The sequence below is a fragment of the Pocillopora verrucosa genome, chromosome 4, assembly GCF_036669915.1.
Source record: "Pocillopora verrucosa isolate sample1 chromosome 4, ASM3666991v2, whole genome shotgun sequence".
Classification (NCBI taxonomy): domain Eukaryota; kingdom Metazoa; phylum Cnidaria; class Anthozoa; order Scleractinia; family Pocilloporidae; genus Pocillopora; species Pocillopora verrucosa.
The window spans coordinates 23,197,179-23,215,510 of record NC_089315.1 but is presented as its reverse complement, the minus strand read 5'-3'; the positions used below and the strand labels follow the sequence as shown (position 1 = coordinate 23,215,510).

The following is an 18,332-nucleotide window of genomic DNA, read 5'->3' as shown; positions in this document are numbered from 1 at the left end:
GATTTCAAAAGGTACTTAGGTATCACGTTTCAGACACTGACACGCTTAAAAGACATTCGATAAGTTACGAATGACATCCGATAGTTTGCAAATGCAACTTGAAGATCAGATGAATCAAAATTTTTCCACTTTTGTCTCCGATGTCGTCTATAAAAAGAACCTCACTCAAATCTCTGGGTGAAAACGCCTTGCTAAAACGGACAATTGGAACTTTAGAAGTGCCTTCCTCTATGAACATATTCAATCGGAAATGTAGGCGCTTAATCTGACAACAAACTTTACTTCTGGTAAGTATTACGTAACCGAGTACGTGACTCAGCTTGTTTAGACCGCCAGGATGTTTTCATGACACTCAGAGGAAAGCTAAGCCGGTATGCCATAATAATATATTAGTAAATCAATCGTCAAAATTTCCAACGTCGTTTGAAAGAGAAAAATCACAAAGTTCTTTAAATTTTAAAAAAGAATGATAACAGACTGAATTAACGGAGCATTAGTCTTACTTTGGAGCCGTTTTTCAGGATGTCACGCAACGCTACTCCTCCCGCGGGGCACCGTTGCGTGGCACTCAAAAGACGACTGCGAAGTAGACAAATTGTACGTATGAGTCTCATTATCTCAGAGTTCAACTTAGGTTCTGTCCAGGATCCGACGGGGCCGTCAACCCACCATAAACAATTGTTTTTTCACTCCCTCCCCTCAGTTTCCTTTCTGAGGAAAGGGATAGTGCTCAGCCTTTCCCCTCCCCCAACCTCGAGCGGAGGAAGGGAGCGATGGAGCAGAGGGTGACGATAATTTAAAAACATTTTCAGCAAAATTTGTCTCCTGAAGACCTAGGTCACTACATTTGTGAGAAAAACCTTGATGACAAAGAAGATTTGAGTGATTAGAACTGAGATATAACAATGAGTAACCGGAGTAAGAAACTAGTAATGGAATTACTCGCCCTGGAAACTGTGCACCGTCATTGAAGTGGAAGATCATCAGAACGCGAACTCCGAAAGTCTCAGGTTCGATTCCTCATGGGTCACCTTTTTTAATGATGCGCCTTTTTAAGATGCTAAGAACTTTTTCTATATCTCACGCTCGTGACACGACAAAGAAAATACTTCAACACTAAGCCATTTTTGCAAAACGGCTTTACTACGTCCTTTTATCTTTTAAAATGCTACAAATTTGGAAGTAGCCTCTGCCTGAGTGTAATCATCAAACCTACATGGTTGAAAATTAGTGGACGGGTATACCTTTTAAAATCAAAATTTTGGGCTTTACCAGTGACACTCGAGGAGCCAATAAGCTTGTACAAAATACGTGTTCTTACAGCGCACAGAGGACTTCTCGTATTTTCTCGAATGAAAACGTGAGGTTACGAATGAGAAGGTCACGAAAAGAACTTTCAAGGTCAACCGCTTATGAGCGATTGCCCGCTGTGCTTTGCAGAACACTGTATGTTAACATATCAATTCTGTGTATCAGTTTTTAGTACAGAAGAAGAACGGGTTATTATGAACTAGACGTCTTGATTTAGTCACTAAACCTGATTTATCAGGTTCTTTGCTTTACTCGATCCCTACTTTTATTCATCATGGCTTTGGTCCATCATCATTGTTTCACAAGTCCTTTAAGAATATATCGATATTCGCACGTTTCACAAAAATGTCTCAAATTTTTTTTGGATTCTATCTGTATTGGTAATGTGTCAAAATTTTATTCGAGAAAACCGCAGTTTCCTTCCATCTGGCAATTTCTGGCATATGAGCAAAGCCAAACAAAGCGCCCGTCAATTAATGAGCCTACATAGACAACTAATCAATCCCTCTTGTAGTTACGCCCAGGATACACTCGTATGTAATTTGTGAATATTTTTGCTGCTATTCATTCACATGTGACTCACAGTTTGACATTTGGACTTTAATGATTGCTACCGTGTGAGGAGAAGCTAAAGCCTCGCATGAGGAAAGGAAACAGAGATTTGGAAATATCGCTTTGAGAATGGATAATCGTCGGGGTAACTCATCTTACGAAGAATGTTTCGCAGATGACGAATCTGACTGCGGAATGCGCTCAGTCAGCCGTTTCAATGACCACCATCAACGGCTATTGGGATATAGATATACCACTCTTTCACACTCTACAGAAGAGAACGAATGTGTTTTTGACTCTGAATGGGCTCTTAAGAGAAGATGTAGCCTTTCGTCGCTTATATACTCCAAATTTCTCATGAGATTGGACGACAAAACGAAGACTATTCAAAGATAAAGCTGTTTGGCTCTTTGACGGCCTGGTAAGGCAAGTGATGATATGCCCGCCATGCGTGTGACTGATGTGGTGCCAACTTAAAGAATGACATGTTTACATGTAAGAGGGGATGTTTAAAAATTTTTACGCTGCTCAACCAAATCAGTAGACTAGGAAATCATTGGCACCAACCAATCGCCCAAGTTGCAATGAAGGTTTTAATAGAAAATAAACTGCGTGCGAGGTATATGATGGTGTTAATTTACTCAACACGTGATTTAAGGATCAAGAATAATGTAGACATGAGTCCAAGTCAGGAACTGTCCTGTGACGCAGAGTTGTGGTTGGCAAGGTTATTCTACAAGATTAATTATGGAAGGATAAGAGTGCTTTATCGCGGTTTTGGGAGGATGACTTTTTTTCCTACAGAGATGACTGCTCTCACTGGTACATATTTATGTAGAGTAACTTATATCAGTTATCAAGAAATCATTGATATACACTGCTGATACAGCACAGAGACAAAGCAACTTTTAAGTTCTTTTTGGACTATATATAGATAATACTGCAATCAGCAGTATACGACACACCAAAACGTCTAAGAAGTTTTTTATTTATTCAACGGCTGATAACTGTCGTCCATTTTTTTTTTCATCCTTTGAACATGTTGAAACAACTCACTCACGCGTTTTCTTACAGTTCAAATACTGTTACCAACTGTCCAAGTAACCGCACGACATCGCGATATATTTGTCCTAGATTCGCGCGTATTTTGTTCCCTACTCAATGTGTCTTGAAAAACAGGCGCGCGTAATTTTGGGCCGCAGTCTATATTTAGTGCAGTTGATAATAATCTGTCACGCTTTCCGTTCCTGATAGCCTTGACATCTGTTAATGACCCTTTTTTCGGAGGATACTTATGCGAAAACAAGTTTGGATAATTAAGGAAAGAGGGAAATTGAAAAATAACTCGGAATCTACAGCTCGGGGCTTTCTAAGTACAAAATGAGACTCATCGTAAGTGAAATATGCCGCAGTTGACGTCATATGATTGAATGATGCTTGAAATTAAATAGATTTTTAAATAGGTTTTGTCGTCGCTTACGATCAAAAGTATTTCTTTGTCTGTTATCTGTATTAATCAGGATGTGTGTTCTGAGTTAGGTCGACTGCCTGAAAACTGAGTCTTGACCGCAAATACTTGGAGGAATAAGTCCAATTTAAACGTATGCTTATTTACCGTTCGAGACCTGTACACTTTCCACAGATGAAAAAGAAGCATTTATTAGGAATAATTGGCTATCGAGGGAGGGGCGGAAATCATTAAATTCGAAATCTTGTGACTGAGAGTTGTTTTAAAGTTATTGATCACACACACGTGATTTGTGCAAAGGGAAACTTGCACAAATTTTGGCTTTTTTGTAGGAGATAGCGTAATATTAATTACTTTGAAGAACTACAAGAACTTTTTGAAAATATGAGAGGTTTTCAAGAGGGCACATGCATTGTTCCTGTGGTCTAAAAAGAGCTCCATGACGTAGTTTCGCGAAAATAGTCGCGACTATTTAAAATTTTTAACACTTGAAATACTGCATGTGGTTATCATCTTTTAAAAAAAAAAACCCTAGTTTTTATGATGATCACAAAAAAGGGCGAATATGGGTACACTTTGAATTTCTGCTGGACAGTTGTTCAAGGGCCTCCTTAGCTTTGTTTGTTCCTTGCATTCTTTTAGGAAAGGAAAAAAATAAATAAAGAAGAAAATTAAAACCTGTCAGTTTACCCTAAGGTCAACTATTTTTCTCCCTTGAACTCCTGTTCATTTGTATTATATGTTTACTGCCGTAAAAATTATATTTTTGACAGAGTTTATGCCTGCTTGATAAATGCATAGAGTATTTTGGCGGCGATTGGCGGCACTTAGTCCATCACACGAGTTTTGTAGCCTAAAGGTTCGTCAAAAGCAGACTCTTGATATTTTAAGCAATAACTTTAAATTGCCACGACTGTTGCCTAAGTCATGTTAACTTTGAACTGACTACTAAATATTACTAGAGAGAGACAGATGAGGAAACGAAGAACCAAGAGCTGGGAAAGATTCCCAAAGATAGAGAAAATTGAATATGATTGTGATCGACGAATTTGATATTATACAAGGCTCCATATTTACAATAACCGATGCTTATTTTGGAATTCTTGTTTCTCATTTCAAATGAAACGAAAAGCTCATACTCGAGGCGCTTTTCTTCCAACAGAAAAGAGATTGATGCGGCAGCAAAGAGCAGTGCATAGCAGTTCGGCTCAAAGACACTGATTACGAAAAACTAAACTTGCTTGGAAAACCCATAGGAGATATTGAAACGTTACAATTTGATATTTTCTTGTAATTGCGGGGACCCGTCTTTGTTTACTTTCTGGAAAATTCAAGGGCTTCTCAGGTAATAACCGTGATGAAAGAACACTGTTGTTATGCTAATTTCACAGAACATCGACAGCGCATCTTTTATAACTCAGTATCACTTAATCTTTTGTTTTGTTTCACGTAAGAGCTTTTTTATCCGAATGCTGCTCCGAAACCCCAGTTCATTCCAGCACGTACCACTTAAAATAATTCTCTGCCTGACGGACCAAAAAATTTGAACGTTAAAATGCAAGTCAGTCGAGAGGTCAGTGATCAAGACTATTTACCGGATAACGAGAGCTCTGGCGATGAATCTGAAGGCGCGAATATGGAAAATGCAGATAAGAAACTCAAACGTGGAAATCCAGTATTGTCGAGGAATTTGGACAACGAGTTCGTGTTTGACAAAGAATGGGCTTTCAGGAGAAAGTGTAGCCTCCAGTCGCTGCTATCTGCAAAACTTTTAAATCTTGCCTATGAGACCAAGAGTTTGGAGTTACCAATCAAGAGTCAACAAAACAAGGACGGGTCTTTCAAGGAAAACCATTCGACTAACGGTGAGAAAAACTGCGAACCTCCTTGTACACACAAAAGCAAGAAAATACTACATGGAGCACGGCGAAGGGCAAAATCTGAAGTTTAACCTGAAAGGACTGATTGCTTTCGTACTAGCGCTTCGACCACAAAGGTTTCTGGTGAAAAAGGGAGAAAAATTATAATTAAGGCTGTTGTCTAACTCGTGATCTTGTGTTGTGTGACTGTGGTAAATTTGCAGTGTGGCCCTGATCTAAATCTGAAATACATGTACAGCAAAACAGCCAGTTCAGTTTCAAGGAAGTCTTTAGTGATTTCCAACAAACCGTTGGTAGAAGAAGTCGTCTGTTTGGATTGCATGTAGAGAGCTGATAACTGTGCGTGTCAGCATAAGAACTAATTGTACGTCATCTCAGACGGTAACGTCATCTTGGATGAAAGGATCGCAACCAACGATGTTAACAAGTGACATTAAGATTATAATATCAACTAATTCCTCAATTATTGTGGTATTTGCTTCTTTCTACAGTTAAACAACAACTTCATACAATCTGAATGGCAAAATACACTTCCACTTCATTACTAATGTATTCAAAAGTGGCGGTCTTCTCTGAAGAACAAATCCAGTAGATGCAGATTTAATAGCGGCGGGGTTTCTCCTGTTTAACTGAATGCGAAACATGCTATCATGTTGCCAGGGTTATAGTTTTCTAACTGTGGAATTTAACAGGTGTACTTACCCTTTAACACCGAAGATTGAGTAAAATATTAGATTTTTCGAATTGCCCTGAATAATTTGGGAGTGTTTAGTGGTGTTTGGTCACCCAGGACACAGACCAGCCAAAAAATTCCTGCCAGGCTATGAAACTGCATCTATGAGGTCTCCCAAAGTCTAATTATGCACATTAAGTTCAGAGCCAGGTAATATCCTACTATAAACAAGGAGTTTGACATAACCTTTTACACCCTAACATCAGCATATTCTCCAAACTGTGCTTTATACATTTCCCAAGGTATTGTATAGGAGAATTTGTTTAACAATCAGCAGGAGTTTCTTAAGTTGGGGATCATTTTGTTTATATGTGTGACCTTAATGTTTCATTTAGGGGTGACACTGTGAAGAGAAATTAAAAATTTGAGTGGATGTATTAGTAATGTGGAGGTCCAGATTGGGAAAGATAAAAATTTAGACTCCTGAATGTGACATGGCAAAAATAGCCAACAATTTTGACTATTTTTGAATAATATTTCTAAATTTTTATTGCAATATTAATAATATATTTTTCCATGTCCATTGTACAAAAACATAAGAGGACACTTCTTGATGCTATGTTCAAACTTTGAGAATGAAATAATTTGAAATTGCAAAGTAATATAAATATTAATAATGAGAATAAATGGTTTCCAAAATACTAGTATTGTGAGTGAATGATTGTTTTGGTCATGCATAGAAGAAGCATGAACACTTGAAATATTGAAAGATGTTATTCCTCTTTTCACGAGTGCCAAATGATGATACACTCCGAGTCCCCTGGAGGAATCAAAACCAAACTCTGCTGATATTTGATATTACAATGTTCTACAACTGAGATACAGAAAACTCCATCCAGCCTGTTACCAGTCAAATCACATGTAAATAATTTGGATCTGATGTGAGCCAAGTCTTCATTGGAAATTTTCTCCTATCTGAGTAGTTGACAAAAAAACTAGTGTTTTCCAGACCAATCAGAGTCTAGTAAAGCAAAACCAAGACAAACTTGATAAACTCTCAACACTAGATTGTTCAAATTACTACCTGGAACTTAAAGTTCTGTATTACATTCCATGTGTAATTGAGCTTTCCTTTTCAACAATTGACATCTCAGAAGTAATCCCAGTGTTCAAAACTTTTTAGTTTTTATAACCTGAAGTTATATCATCCTTAGTAAAAGTCACACCATTTAGTTTCATAATGGATACAAGTTTACATGACTCTCTAAAACTACCAACAAAAGCCTGTCAGAATGTTTTCAACATTTAGCCACAATTTTTCAGCTACAGTTTACCTTAATGGATTGGCAATGAAGGTTTGAACATTTTTCATTTATTTCATACATGCACATTGCAAGTTTCTACAATGTCTTACTACTTCAAGCAATACTGGAATTTGTTATTGAAAGTCCTGAACATGATTTGTTTAAGTCTTTGTTCTTGATTACAGTTCTTGTGAAATAAAGAAAAGATGGAGGTCTCCATGCTTATTTCACCCTTTAACTCTTAGAAGTGATTAATATATAATTACTCCCCATATTGTCCTCACACTATCCACGAGACAGGTAATGAGAATACTCAAACTTATCAAGTAGAAGGTGGTATTTTTATCTACTGATAACACCAAATTCCTGTTACTAATTTACTTGGAAATGTGTAACAGCTAGATGGGAGAATTAACAATCAGATCTTGGGAGTTAAAGGGTTGTGAGAAAACCATGATTCACATAAAAGCGGCAAGTTTGTCTATGTGCTTGGACTTATCATCCCTGAAATTACGTCAGGAACACATTAGTAATGAGCTTCTGATTACAAAAAGTAATTATGCACAAATGCAACGTAGACCAATGGAATTACCCCTAAACAGGCCTTATATTACATGTCAGAGCTCAATGAAACATCTTGGTTCCTAATTTTCCAGCTTTTATCATGTCCTCTGAGCACTTTGTGATGCTAACCAAAGCTAGTACCAATTCTATGATTAGATATATATCAGAAGAGCTAAGGTTTTTTTTCCTGATTGCTTTTCTACACACTGAAAGAAGTGACAGGAGAAATTGTGACTACATTCATCTTAAGTTTCAACCAAAATCTTGATTTCTTTGAATCATTGATTCTTGGGTTAAAGGATTCTTCCTTTACATTTGTTAAACTGAACATGCCTCAGTTATTTGAAAGTAATTTAAACACCAATCTTTGTTAAGTAGAGTCTGTCTGTGCTCTTCACTCCATGAAGTTAAATGACATTTTCCACTCCCATTTGCTTTGAGAATCTTGCATGCATTATGCTCAAAAAAGGCAAAGGAGATTCTCAGGGAGAACACTAAATTTGGCAGGTATGGAGTCAACCTCAGCAGCAGTGGTACTCAGTCACGTTGTATGAGTAATAATTACCAAGCTATGAATTTATGACTAACTTCACCGTTAACAAAAAGCTCAGCGTGTTTCAAGTTCCTTTCCACATTGTTCCCATAAGAGTTGATGGAATAGTAAGTTTTCTCTTTAAACCTACCAGTATTAGTTAAGCCTCCACCACTGAATCGATGCTCAATTATTTAGATGACTTTGCAACATGCATTCAGTAATAACACCTGAAGCACCACTTAAGTCAGTCGCAATCGAAAGCCATTACCACCTCATCTTTGGAGGCTTTACGAATTGAAAGTCGCTGTCCCATCGCTGGGTACAGTCTCTGGCTTATAGCCAATTCTCTCGTGAATTTTTGCAATTCTCTTTGGATCATTGTACGCCATAGGAGAATCGTCGAGTAAGCTTTCCAGCTTAGAATCGTCGTCCTCCTTCTTCTCTGTTTCCTTCGTCCACATCTTTTTTGCCTTTTCGTATTCTTCCACATCCTCTCCTCTTAGTTCTATTCTGGTAGGCTTTCTTCGTAACATAATTTTCAAGCAATAGCGGGAGAATTTCGATAAAATTCACAGCAATTTACAGTCTTAACTCTTTCGTGCTAGGCCTGGAAATGGCGGGAAGGTAGTTAGAGAGCCAGTAGTACCAATGATAAGCTGTATTCCTTTAAGCGGTATATCCTTCATGTATGAAATCATCTCGTGACAGGAAAAATAATTTTTAAAATGGCGGCGTTCGAGAAGCAAAAAGTGGCATGTCTGTCGCAAGTTGATCTTAGTAAGAAGGGGAGCATAGATGACCAAATCAAGGACTTAGTACAATACATTAACGCTAAAGAAAACTTTTTTACGACAAGTTCTTGTTCTGGAAGAATATCCATTTTCTCCGAGGTTAGCCAGTTTGCAAAAACATGTTTGACCGTACATGTGTTAACCTAAAAAAGAATAAAAAACTTTAGGATTACCCATTTTTTCTTTTTCTCAAACCTCCTACAACATTTTTTTTGTGCGTGCAATAGAACTACCTCATATTTTGCAGCTGGCAGATCAGAAGAAAAAACAATGCGAATGGCTCTATGTTACCCATGATGCAGCTATAAAAGAAGAAGTTGTAAGTATTGACCAGTCAGTGTTATCGGTATGCATGTTCTCCATGCTACTCGCTTTCCATTTCCTAAGGTGTCGAGTAGGAGAAATTTGTTGACAATTAAGAGCTTCTTTAGAAAACTTTGGACTACCTTTTATAATTATGCCTAGCCTGAATTAACGGTACATATGTGTTTCTTGGTGTTGCCTTGTAACCAAAAACATCAGATGTCCCATGGAGAAGGGGTGATTAGGGGTTTGAAATTAAATTCTATAGCATACAACTCAATTTGCAAGCTGTCAGCAGGATAGTTATCTTGCCCCTAATTACCCAGAATGCAAAAAACCAAATTTGCATCACAACCAGGGCCAGTCAAAGACTAATAATAACAGGATCAACAACCTGGGCTTCCAGAAAGATAGAAACCAAAATTCAAGGCAAACTTTTTGGTTCATCCTTGACCCATGGCAATTTTCCTATTCAAACAACTGCTCAGCTTTCTGTAACAGTCAGTGATCAGTGGAAAAAATTCTCCATTCCTCTATTCCTCTATGAGGAAGTAAGTAGACATTTTGTACAGAAAGTTTTCCGAAGAACTCGTTTCTATCCACATTGTTATCTTTTGAAACTAGATCAATTCCTTGAAGGACTGTAAAGGAAGTGCTGTGTTCAAGTTTGAACCATTTGTTTTACATGTTCAGTGCAGGAATCTTGAATGTGGACAACAAATGGCAAGTAATTGAATTGATTTATGACAAATACTCTATCAAACTATTGATTAGCTGCATAAAATGGTCCTCCTGAGGCACTCCAGAAATCATACATATCTAACCCTTAATTGAAAAATGTGTGGGCAAGGCAGAGACAGATCCAGGGGGATGGGATGGTCTAGAAGTCTGCACTCCCCATTCCAATGGACCTGCCGGATTCTTTACTTTTTCTATCACCCTGAATTCCTGGCTATGACAGGATGGCATATTACGTAACCCTTTCACTCTGTCCCAAAATTCTCCTTAATGCCTATATACTGTATAATTCTTATGATGTTTGTTTACTGAGTATAGATACTGTAAGGAGAAATTCTTTCTTGGTCACTAATGGGAGTTTAAGGGTTGATACTACTCAACTTTAAATTTTCAAAATTTACCTATCTTATAGTATTTTTTAGCTTACTCAAACACTTCTGTTAAAGAAAAATTATGTCTGTATTTTCAAAGTCAAAGTCAACCTCCTTAAGGTTGGGACTTGAGGGGGGAGGACACAACTGTGATGTTTGATAGAGAAGTGAGCGGATACTTTTTTAAACAACTCTCAATTTATATGATTATCACAGACTATTTATTGTGTTGTTTATTTCCCATCTAGCTCAAAGCTGCACTTATATCTGGCTTTAAGAATTCTGGAATTGTCATTGGCAGGAAGGCCAATGTGATTGTGGTGGGTGTCATTCCTAGTTAAGTTTTGGATGGTTCTCTAATGCTACTTAATAAAAGTTCAAAAGATTTCTTCCTGAACACAGAAAATGTTCTACAAATGACAAGAAAAGAAAAGAAAAAATACCTGCAAAATTAATGTATATTCATAACATGAATAAAAATCTTAAGAGTATATTAGGCATTACTTTTAGGCATTTTCAGATTTATTTAGTGAATGCAATGGTAGACATTAGGGCTTGTGTATTGCATTTTGCACTTGGCTCACATAGCCTTCTACCAAACCAAAAACTTACAAAAAAGCCTTTTCCACAGACTGCACTTGACATTAAATGAAAGATATTTAATCAAAACATACAGGTTGTAACCTTAGTCATGTAAATCCCTGATTTGAAATAGACTCAAAATATTGATCTTTTTTAGTAATTAATATCTAACTTAAAATTCTTGTTTGCTTGCTCTTAGGGCAGGATTATTAGATTTAACAGCTCTATATCGACTGAGAAATAAGCTTAACCCTTTAACCCTCAGAAAATCTAGCCTCTAATTTCTCCATACAGTATCAGCCTTAAATCAAATGTAAAGGTCATGAGAATAAAGGAACCAATCACCAATTTAAGAAGCCCCTGACTATCAAACAAATTCTCCCTGTCAGTACCATAGAAAATATTGCAAAAAATCACCAAGAAGAGAATATGAATGCTAATTTTAGTGTGTAAAGGGTAAAAAAATTGGTAAACACCATATCAGAATATTTTTCCTTGGCCTTTTTGGTCTATGCTTCCCTTTTACAGTTACTTTTTATTTTACTCACTGTATGTGATATGCATAATTAAATGTGGCAACTAATGGGATCTTAACCAGTCACATCTCATCACATTTCGCTGATCTATTAATTTTTTCAGGCAGTGAGAAGTACGCAGAGCTTAGAAGTCCCACTTGTTCACTTGGGAGAACAAATGGTGTCACATAAGGTAATCTGGCAAAATCTTTCCCTACAAATCTGCACTTTAATTTGAAATTTAATGATTAGGGGAAAGAGATAGGTATAGTGCAATATTAGTGTAATTAGATAAAAACACGAATTTTAAACGAGGTTTTACATGAAATCGAGGTTTCAAGCCTCCTGTTGTAGCTGAAAAAATCCTGTTTTCAGAGTTTATTTTGGACCTTCCAATTTTTGCTCAATATTATTATAATTTTTTAAAATTTTTCTCTGGCAAAGGAAGATTAAGTTTTCCCTGCTTCACCAATGGTCTTTTGGTGTGCTCCTTTTTCTTTTGTTATTTTTTGTTTTGGCTCTATGGGTCCATTGTATTTTGCGCTGTATAATGCACTGTATGCAAGAAACACCATTAACAAAAATGCAATAGGAGCCAATAGGCTCAAAATGCAGAAAATGACATCATGGGATGGAGTCTCTGCATGAAGTGAACCATGATTAGGTAAAAAAAATCCTCTCTCCACTTCCTAAGGGATGTACATGCATGTGATGCAATTTCCTTACTAAGGTTTAAGTCACATATTGAAATACCACTAGTTCATATTTCCTTGAGGAACTACCAACAGTTATTTGATTTGTATATGAATTCAATTCAATTATTATTTTTATACCCATTGATTTTGACTTTTTTCATTATTGAGTATGTAGAGTTCCTGGTGGATATTGCAAACAATAAACTTGAAGATAATCAAACAAGAATAGACAGGTACACCTGATATAAAAACATTGGTCAAAAAGACTACATTTATAAATAGAAATAAGAGAGATGGTAAATTTTGAGCCCGATAAAGAAATAGAGAAATATGTTTTTTGTCTTGTCACGAGCATGGGACACAGAAAAAATTTGGAGTCCCCATGAGGAATCAAACCTCAGACCTTCAGATTCCACAAAAAACATGACATACTACCCTAAATTAATTTTGTAAAATTACACAATGATACAAATACATCAACTACAAGCACATTCACAACTAATGAAATATACCAACACTCACAGCCAATTAACTTGTAAATGTTATACACATGAGAAGCACTCTTTAGAACATTTTGCATTAACAATTTCATTAACTCTTTGACTGCTGACTGGCATCTAATTTCTCCTTAAAATATCACCCCTGAACAACTTCACCAGATTAAGGGAAGTAATGGTCTATAATCACCAACTGTGAGTCTTGATTGTAAGGCAAATTCTCCTTGACAGCACTGTAGGAAATGTAAAGAGAATAGTATGGAGAATGTGCATACTTATGCTAGGGTGTAAAGGGTCAGTAATCACTTTATGAGATAAGAAAGTGGCTAGGTGTTTGTCTGAGTGCCTTTTGATTGAAGTGAAGTTATATTTAATAGTATTCATTGTTTTGATGCTGATGTATGCAAAATGGTCATCATTTTATGTAACATTGCAGATTTTTCAAGAACCTCAAGGATGTATTACATAATCATAGCCTCAGTGACAGCACATCTCAGAAAACAGGTACTTGCAATTAGTGATTTCATCACATCCATCCAAACATATCACAAAATAGAGACAATTGGCTTTCTGTGAGTTCCAACCCATTGCTTTATTATTTTAGAAGAATATGCTGGTGCATATCTACCTTAATTGTGAATGGTATCATTTGGTTACATATGCTTACAAGTTCACTCAGTAACTTAGCAGTTTTAACCCTTTCTTGTACAGATAGCCCATACCTTAACAAGTTTGTACATTTGATTTCAGACCCAAAACAAACTACTGACACCAGAAAAGATGAACTATTTACTGAAGTGACAAGAACCTCCCAGAAATCAAATGCTGATGACTTTGTACATTTAAATGATAATGATGTGCTTGACTGCTTGGCCTCTTTCTATGGGGATGTGTCATGATCTTTATTGTTTGGGCCAGGTTTAAGTAACTGTGCACAGTTGAGCCCAGATCAAAGAGCAACCTTTTAGCACTAAGAAAATTGGGAAATTGGCTCAATTCTCTTAATTTTGGAAATTATAAGGGAAATTGTTACTTATCATCAGAACATGGCACTGTTGTGGGAGATCTTTCTTGCAATATTGTTTGATTCTTAACTGAGTGTTAATGGCAAAAGGACCAGTGAGGGCCTGACGCTGCAAGATTCAGTGCACTGAAGACTCTTTCATTTGATTCTGACTGGTCAGTTGTGTCATGACTGATCCCAATAAAGATTGAGAAAAGCAAGTAAACCCAGAGACAATGCCTGTGAGGAAGTTTTCTTGTGTCTGGTTAGCTGTTTCTTTGAAACACAACTCCATTCATCATTTTCTAAGGTTCACTGTAACTTTAATGTCAGTGACCAGTACTCCTTTAGAGTTCTTTCGAGCTCTAAAGCCAGTTGAGTACTGGTAAGTCTCACAAGTTTAGCAGCCCCTCAGTCTGCAGGAGCCTCTGTTGATTCTGAAGCAAGAGTGTTGCCACTCTTCTAGAAGTTCATCCCAATATCTAGGCTTGCTAGTCCACAGTTTCACACAAGGTGGGAAGGGTCTCTTTACTGACTGACCTAGATGAACAACTGGTTACATACAAATAACACAAGGCCTACAAATTTTGTTATCAGTACTTTGTTTATTTAAACTGTTTTCAAATTACTATTTAGTATGATACTAGCACAGGCAGCACACCAGCATTTGACACGGAAAATCATTCTGTGATAATTTTAACTGCCTTAACTGCTTTAATTGTAACATACAACATGGGGATTCAACTTTTTCTAAATGAAAAGTAAACTGTCTGCATTCAAACTCCAGAAACATAGTATCTTAACTTCACACCACTATGCTTCCATAATTTATCTAATAATATTAAACATAAGCACAATGCAAAAGAAAAAAAACCAAAACAAAAACAGTATGAACTTGGTGTATAAAACATTTCAAAGTGGCAATAATAGGTTCTCCCAAGGAAAAATCAGAAAAATAAGGTTTACCAATACTGAATGATGACTATTCAGTGATGGAGATGATAATTGCAATTCTCCTCAAGTATACCCACCCCTACTGAAATTACCCAATCTGCCAGGGAAAATTGAACAGTCATTTCTGTAAGCATGTTTGTGACTTCCCCTTTCCTTGAGCATTTTCCAAGTATGATAATTTTTTTTTAGGCCATGATTACACAGCATAGCTTTTTAAATATTTTTTGGTGTTACTTCCAATTCTTGTATAGCATATCCACAAGAACTAAGAAATATTTCACGTCTGAGATGCTTTAAAATAGAGCACCTGTTTTCAATCACAAATGTTTTCATATATTTTCATTACACCTACAATACACTAATGCATAAAAAGTAAACAAAAACTGCAGGGTATGTAAACAATGCTAAATTACTGCATGTGGCAATGCATTGCCAAGCTTGAAGCGAGTGACCTTCATTTTTGTAGTTTTGATCCTTTTTTTCTTTTTACAAGTTAGTTCTTTTTGTTTTATTTTTTAGTTTGTTTTATTTCTTTTTGCAATTTTTTTTTGTTTTTCTTCTTTTTTTTTTTTTTTGAGTCTTCGAGTCTTTACTTGCATTGTTTAATTGTTTGCATCACATATAAATACAATATATACTTCACTGCATGCAAAGTGTTCATTGAAAATTAAAGGCAACTAAAATTAAAAGACCCTATCAAATGTGCTGCTAGTAACACTTAGCTGGTTTGCAGCCCCCACACGAGACTGTCCAGCAGCTGGTGGTTGCACTTGACCTCTGCCACGATGTGGAGGTGCCAAGAACTCAAACATTGAAGTATTGACCGAGCTTAATGTACGTGTCAGGTCAGATGGCAATGGGTCACTCCAAAAGAAATCATGATTCAAAGCTGTATCTGCATCAATTCTTTGGCCAGGATCTATGGTCAAAAACTTGTCAATTAAATCAAGAGCAAGGGGATCCTTCACATAGTTTCTCAATCTTTCTTTCACTCGTCTTTTCTGATTTGCCGGTAGGATCATTTTACTAAAAAGATCCAGTTTCTCTACCCCTGGCCATACATCAGCTGCAATGGAGCCACACAAGTGACTTATTAAGGTTAACTGATTTTGTTCAGTATTCCCTTGCATGATAGGGTTTCGTGTCCATAGCTCTGCCATAATGCAACCGGCTCCCCACAGATCAATGGGAGGACCATAGTTTCTTTCTCCTAACAAAAGCTCAGGCGGTCTGTACCAAAGAGTGACAACTCTATTGGTGTAACGCTGGGTCTGCTCCTTGTTCAGGTGAATAGCACGTGCCAGACCAAAGTCTGCTAACTTCAGCACACCATTCTTAGTTATTAGAACATTTGCAGCCTTCATATCTCGGTGCAGGATTTTATTACTGTGTATGAAGTACAGTGCATTTAGCAACATCTGGGTAAGTTTTTTCATCTCTGACAAAGAGAACTTGATCTGATGGTTGCTTAGAAGGCCAGCTAAGTCATGTTCACAGAACTCAAACACAAGGTATATACTTCCTTTATTGCGATTATAGGGAGAGGCTAGAAGACAAAAGAAAAAGAAAAGAGTTAATGCACACTTCAACAGAGGGGACATATCTAAAAGTAGAGTTGATGCTCACTATTATCCCATTCATGTTGTAAAGGACACAAAATAAAACTTACAAATTTGTCTCCATTCAGAAAAATAACCTCAATTTGGAAGAGGAAAATTATTTTGAAATATATATTGCACAGATTAGTATGCAGTGGGACACCTCTTTCAGCATGTTAGAGAAAATCCCTCAAGCAATTGCATTTTACAAGCAACAGAAATCTTGAATCACCTATAATTTGTGCTGAAATGTTCTGAGAATGGTCGTCTAGAAAACACAAAGCACCCACAACACCACATGCCACTGCACCTGAATCTATTACATTTTCCTGTCCCAAAAGAGTATGCTCATTTCAGTGTTGATTACAACTGGCTCCTTGAGAAATTTCCCTTTCTTTGGAGTCATGATTTTTTTAGGTTCTTCACTTAGAAAATGACTAATTTAAGTCACATCTTAGTAAAAGAACTCCACAACTTATTGATGAATATGTTGAGGATGCAAAATATAATTTGCAGAATGAGAAACAGTTTAAATACTTCTTGATAAGGAGAAAACCTCTGAAAAATAAGCTGCACTACTTCCAAGGCACTGACTATCCTGACATCACAACCACGATTCTTCATAAAATGAGAAAATCTGTTTACACTGATTACCCTGAAAAATATTGTCCTGTTTGGCCCTCATTAATGAGTAAAATACTAGATGAATATTTAAAATAATTTAACTCTTAGATATTTTCAGTGACAATTAGTTGCAAATCTTCGAAGTAGTGTCTCTCTTATATTGTTAAACCACATGACTTCCGCGTAAAGTAAAGAAGGAGCAGTAGACATGACATAACCACTCAAACAACACAAAGTATAGTTTACTGATGTTAAAAATAGTTCTGTTTCTTTGAAAATGAAGAGATACACCTGAAATTAGACTAGCAGCGTCATCGACACTTTAACTACGCCGTCACGTCCATAAAAAGTATACTGGTTGTAGAGTTATTTCAACATCCAGTTGCTGGACAACTAAAACTTCAACTCACCTTTCGTTCGACAAATTTCCAACAGGTTGACCACGTTTTCATGTTTCAGCAACTGAAGTATCTTAATTTCTCTGAGGGCGGTGATCGGGAACTGAACAGTGGTGCAAAAAACACCAAAAGTTCAGTGACTAGAAAACAAGCACGGAAACTACTACATTTAGCAAATCACTCATTTACAACAATAATAGGTATATACCCCTTCTTTCTCGTTGTCCATGAGGACCTTCTTGAGGGCAACGATTTCTTTAAGATTCTTTCGGTTGCGTGCCTTGAACACCTCGCTGCAAAACAATTCTTAAAATAAACGACAAAGTCGAATTATCAAAATGGCGGACTGAAGCAGTCAACAAACCCAAAAGTTCCTTGACCAATTTTAACCATCCTTTCGTATTTGTTGACATCATGGCAGAAAGGGTAGTCCAAGAGGTCTTTACTCATCACAATTACGCGACTAACGAGGGTTGAAAATGGTGTTTTGGCAAAGAGAAGACAATCGCGTACGAAACCACGTTGTCCTCCTTACGCCGGTAAAATGAAGGTCACAGGAAGCAAGTTTCCCGGATGAGAAGAACCCAAATAATCCTTCCCAGAAGTCAACGTGCTCACCTTCAAAATGGCGTCTTGTGACGTCATCGACCTAAGATTCTCATTTTCCGAGAAACGCGTGGAAAATTTCAGACGAAATCTCCAATTTCACATTCTAATTTTGTATTTACACTCGTAATCTTGCTTAAGCTTGGCAATCAGATCACTAAACGACTCATCTCTTGACGAAAATTGCGCCTCCCCACGAAATGTCCCTCTCTGCATTACGAACTTCGACAAATCGTTATTGTCGAAAAAAGGCGCCGTCTTTCTCCTCTTATTTTCCTGGATATAATTGTCAAGTTGATGTCAGTCTCGAAATGAAAAGCCTGTGACAAGAAGATTTTTTCTCCATAGTGTTCTCGTTGAAGTGAATGCC

The 18,332-nt window shown here is 36.9% G+C and overlaps 2 protein-coding genes and 1 long non-coding RNA gene across 4 annotated transcripts; 2 read left to right on the top strand and 1 right to left on the bottom strand.

The window, feature by feature from the left end:
* Positions 1 to 122: 122 nt before the first annotated feature.
* On the top strand, positions 123 to 4,010 carry LOC136280238 (uncharacterized). The gene is made up of 2 exons (XR_010717195.1): positions 123 to 287; positions 1,897 to 4,010. It is a non-coding gene; the product is annotated as an uncharacterized lncRNA (long non-coding RNA).
* A 5,000-nt stretch (positions 4,011 to 9,010) lies between these two features.
* Positions 9,011 to 14,655, top strand: LOC131778749 (tRNA wybutosine-synthesizing protein 3 homolog). The gene is made up of 8 exons (XM_059095197.2): positions 9,011 to 9,177; positions 9,326 to 9,397; positions 10,006 to 10,104; positions 10,739 to 10,810; positions 11,712 to 11,780; positions 12,451 to 12,515; positions 13,216 to 13,283; positions 13,530 to 14,655. Exons 1-8 carry the CDS (start codon positions 9,013 to 9,015, stop codon positions 13,676 to 13,678), a joined length of 759 nt encoding a protein of 252 aa, XP_058951180.2. The 5' UTR covers positions 9,011 to 9,012; the 3' UTR covers positions 13,679 to 14,655.
* Positions 14,368 to 18,320, bottom strand: LOC131778703 (cyclin-dependent kinase 9-like). Of its 2 annotated transcripts, none has more exons than XM_059095124.2 (4): positions 17,975 to 18,320; positions 17,565 to 17,649; positions 17,369 to 17,459; positions 14,368 to 16,282 (listed from the first exon to the last, which is right to left on the bottom strand). In XM_059095124.2, the coding sequence occupies exons 2-4, from the start codon at positions 17,583 to 17,585 to the stop codon at positions 15,420 to 15,422; spliced, it is 975 nt and encodes a 324-aa protein (XP_058951107.2). In that variant the 5' UTR covers positions 17,586 to 17,649; positions 17,975 to 18,320; the 3' UTR covers positions 14,368 to 15,419. The 2 variants fall into 2 exon arrangements, with proteins under 2 accessions (XP_058951107.2, XP_058951106.2); XM_059095123.2 differs by lacking the exon at positions 17,975 to 18,320 and adding an exon at positions 17,721 to 17,964.
* Between the last annotated feature and the right edge of the window lie 12 nt (positions 18,321 to 18,332).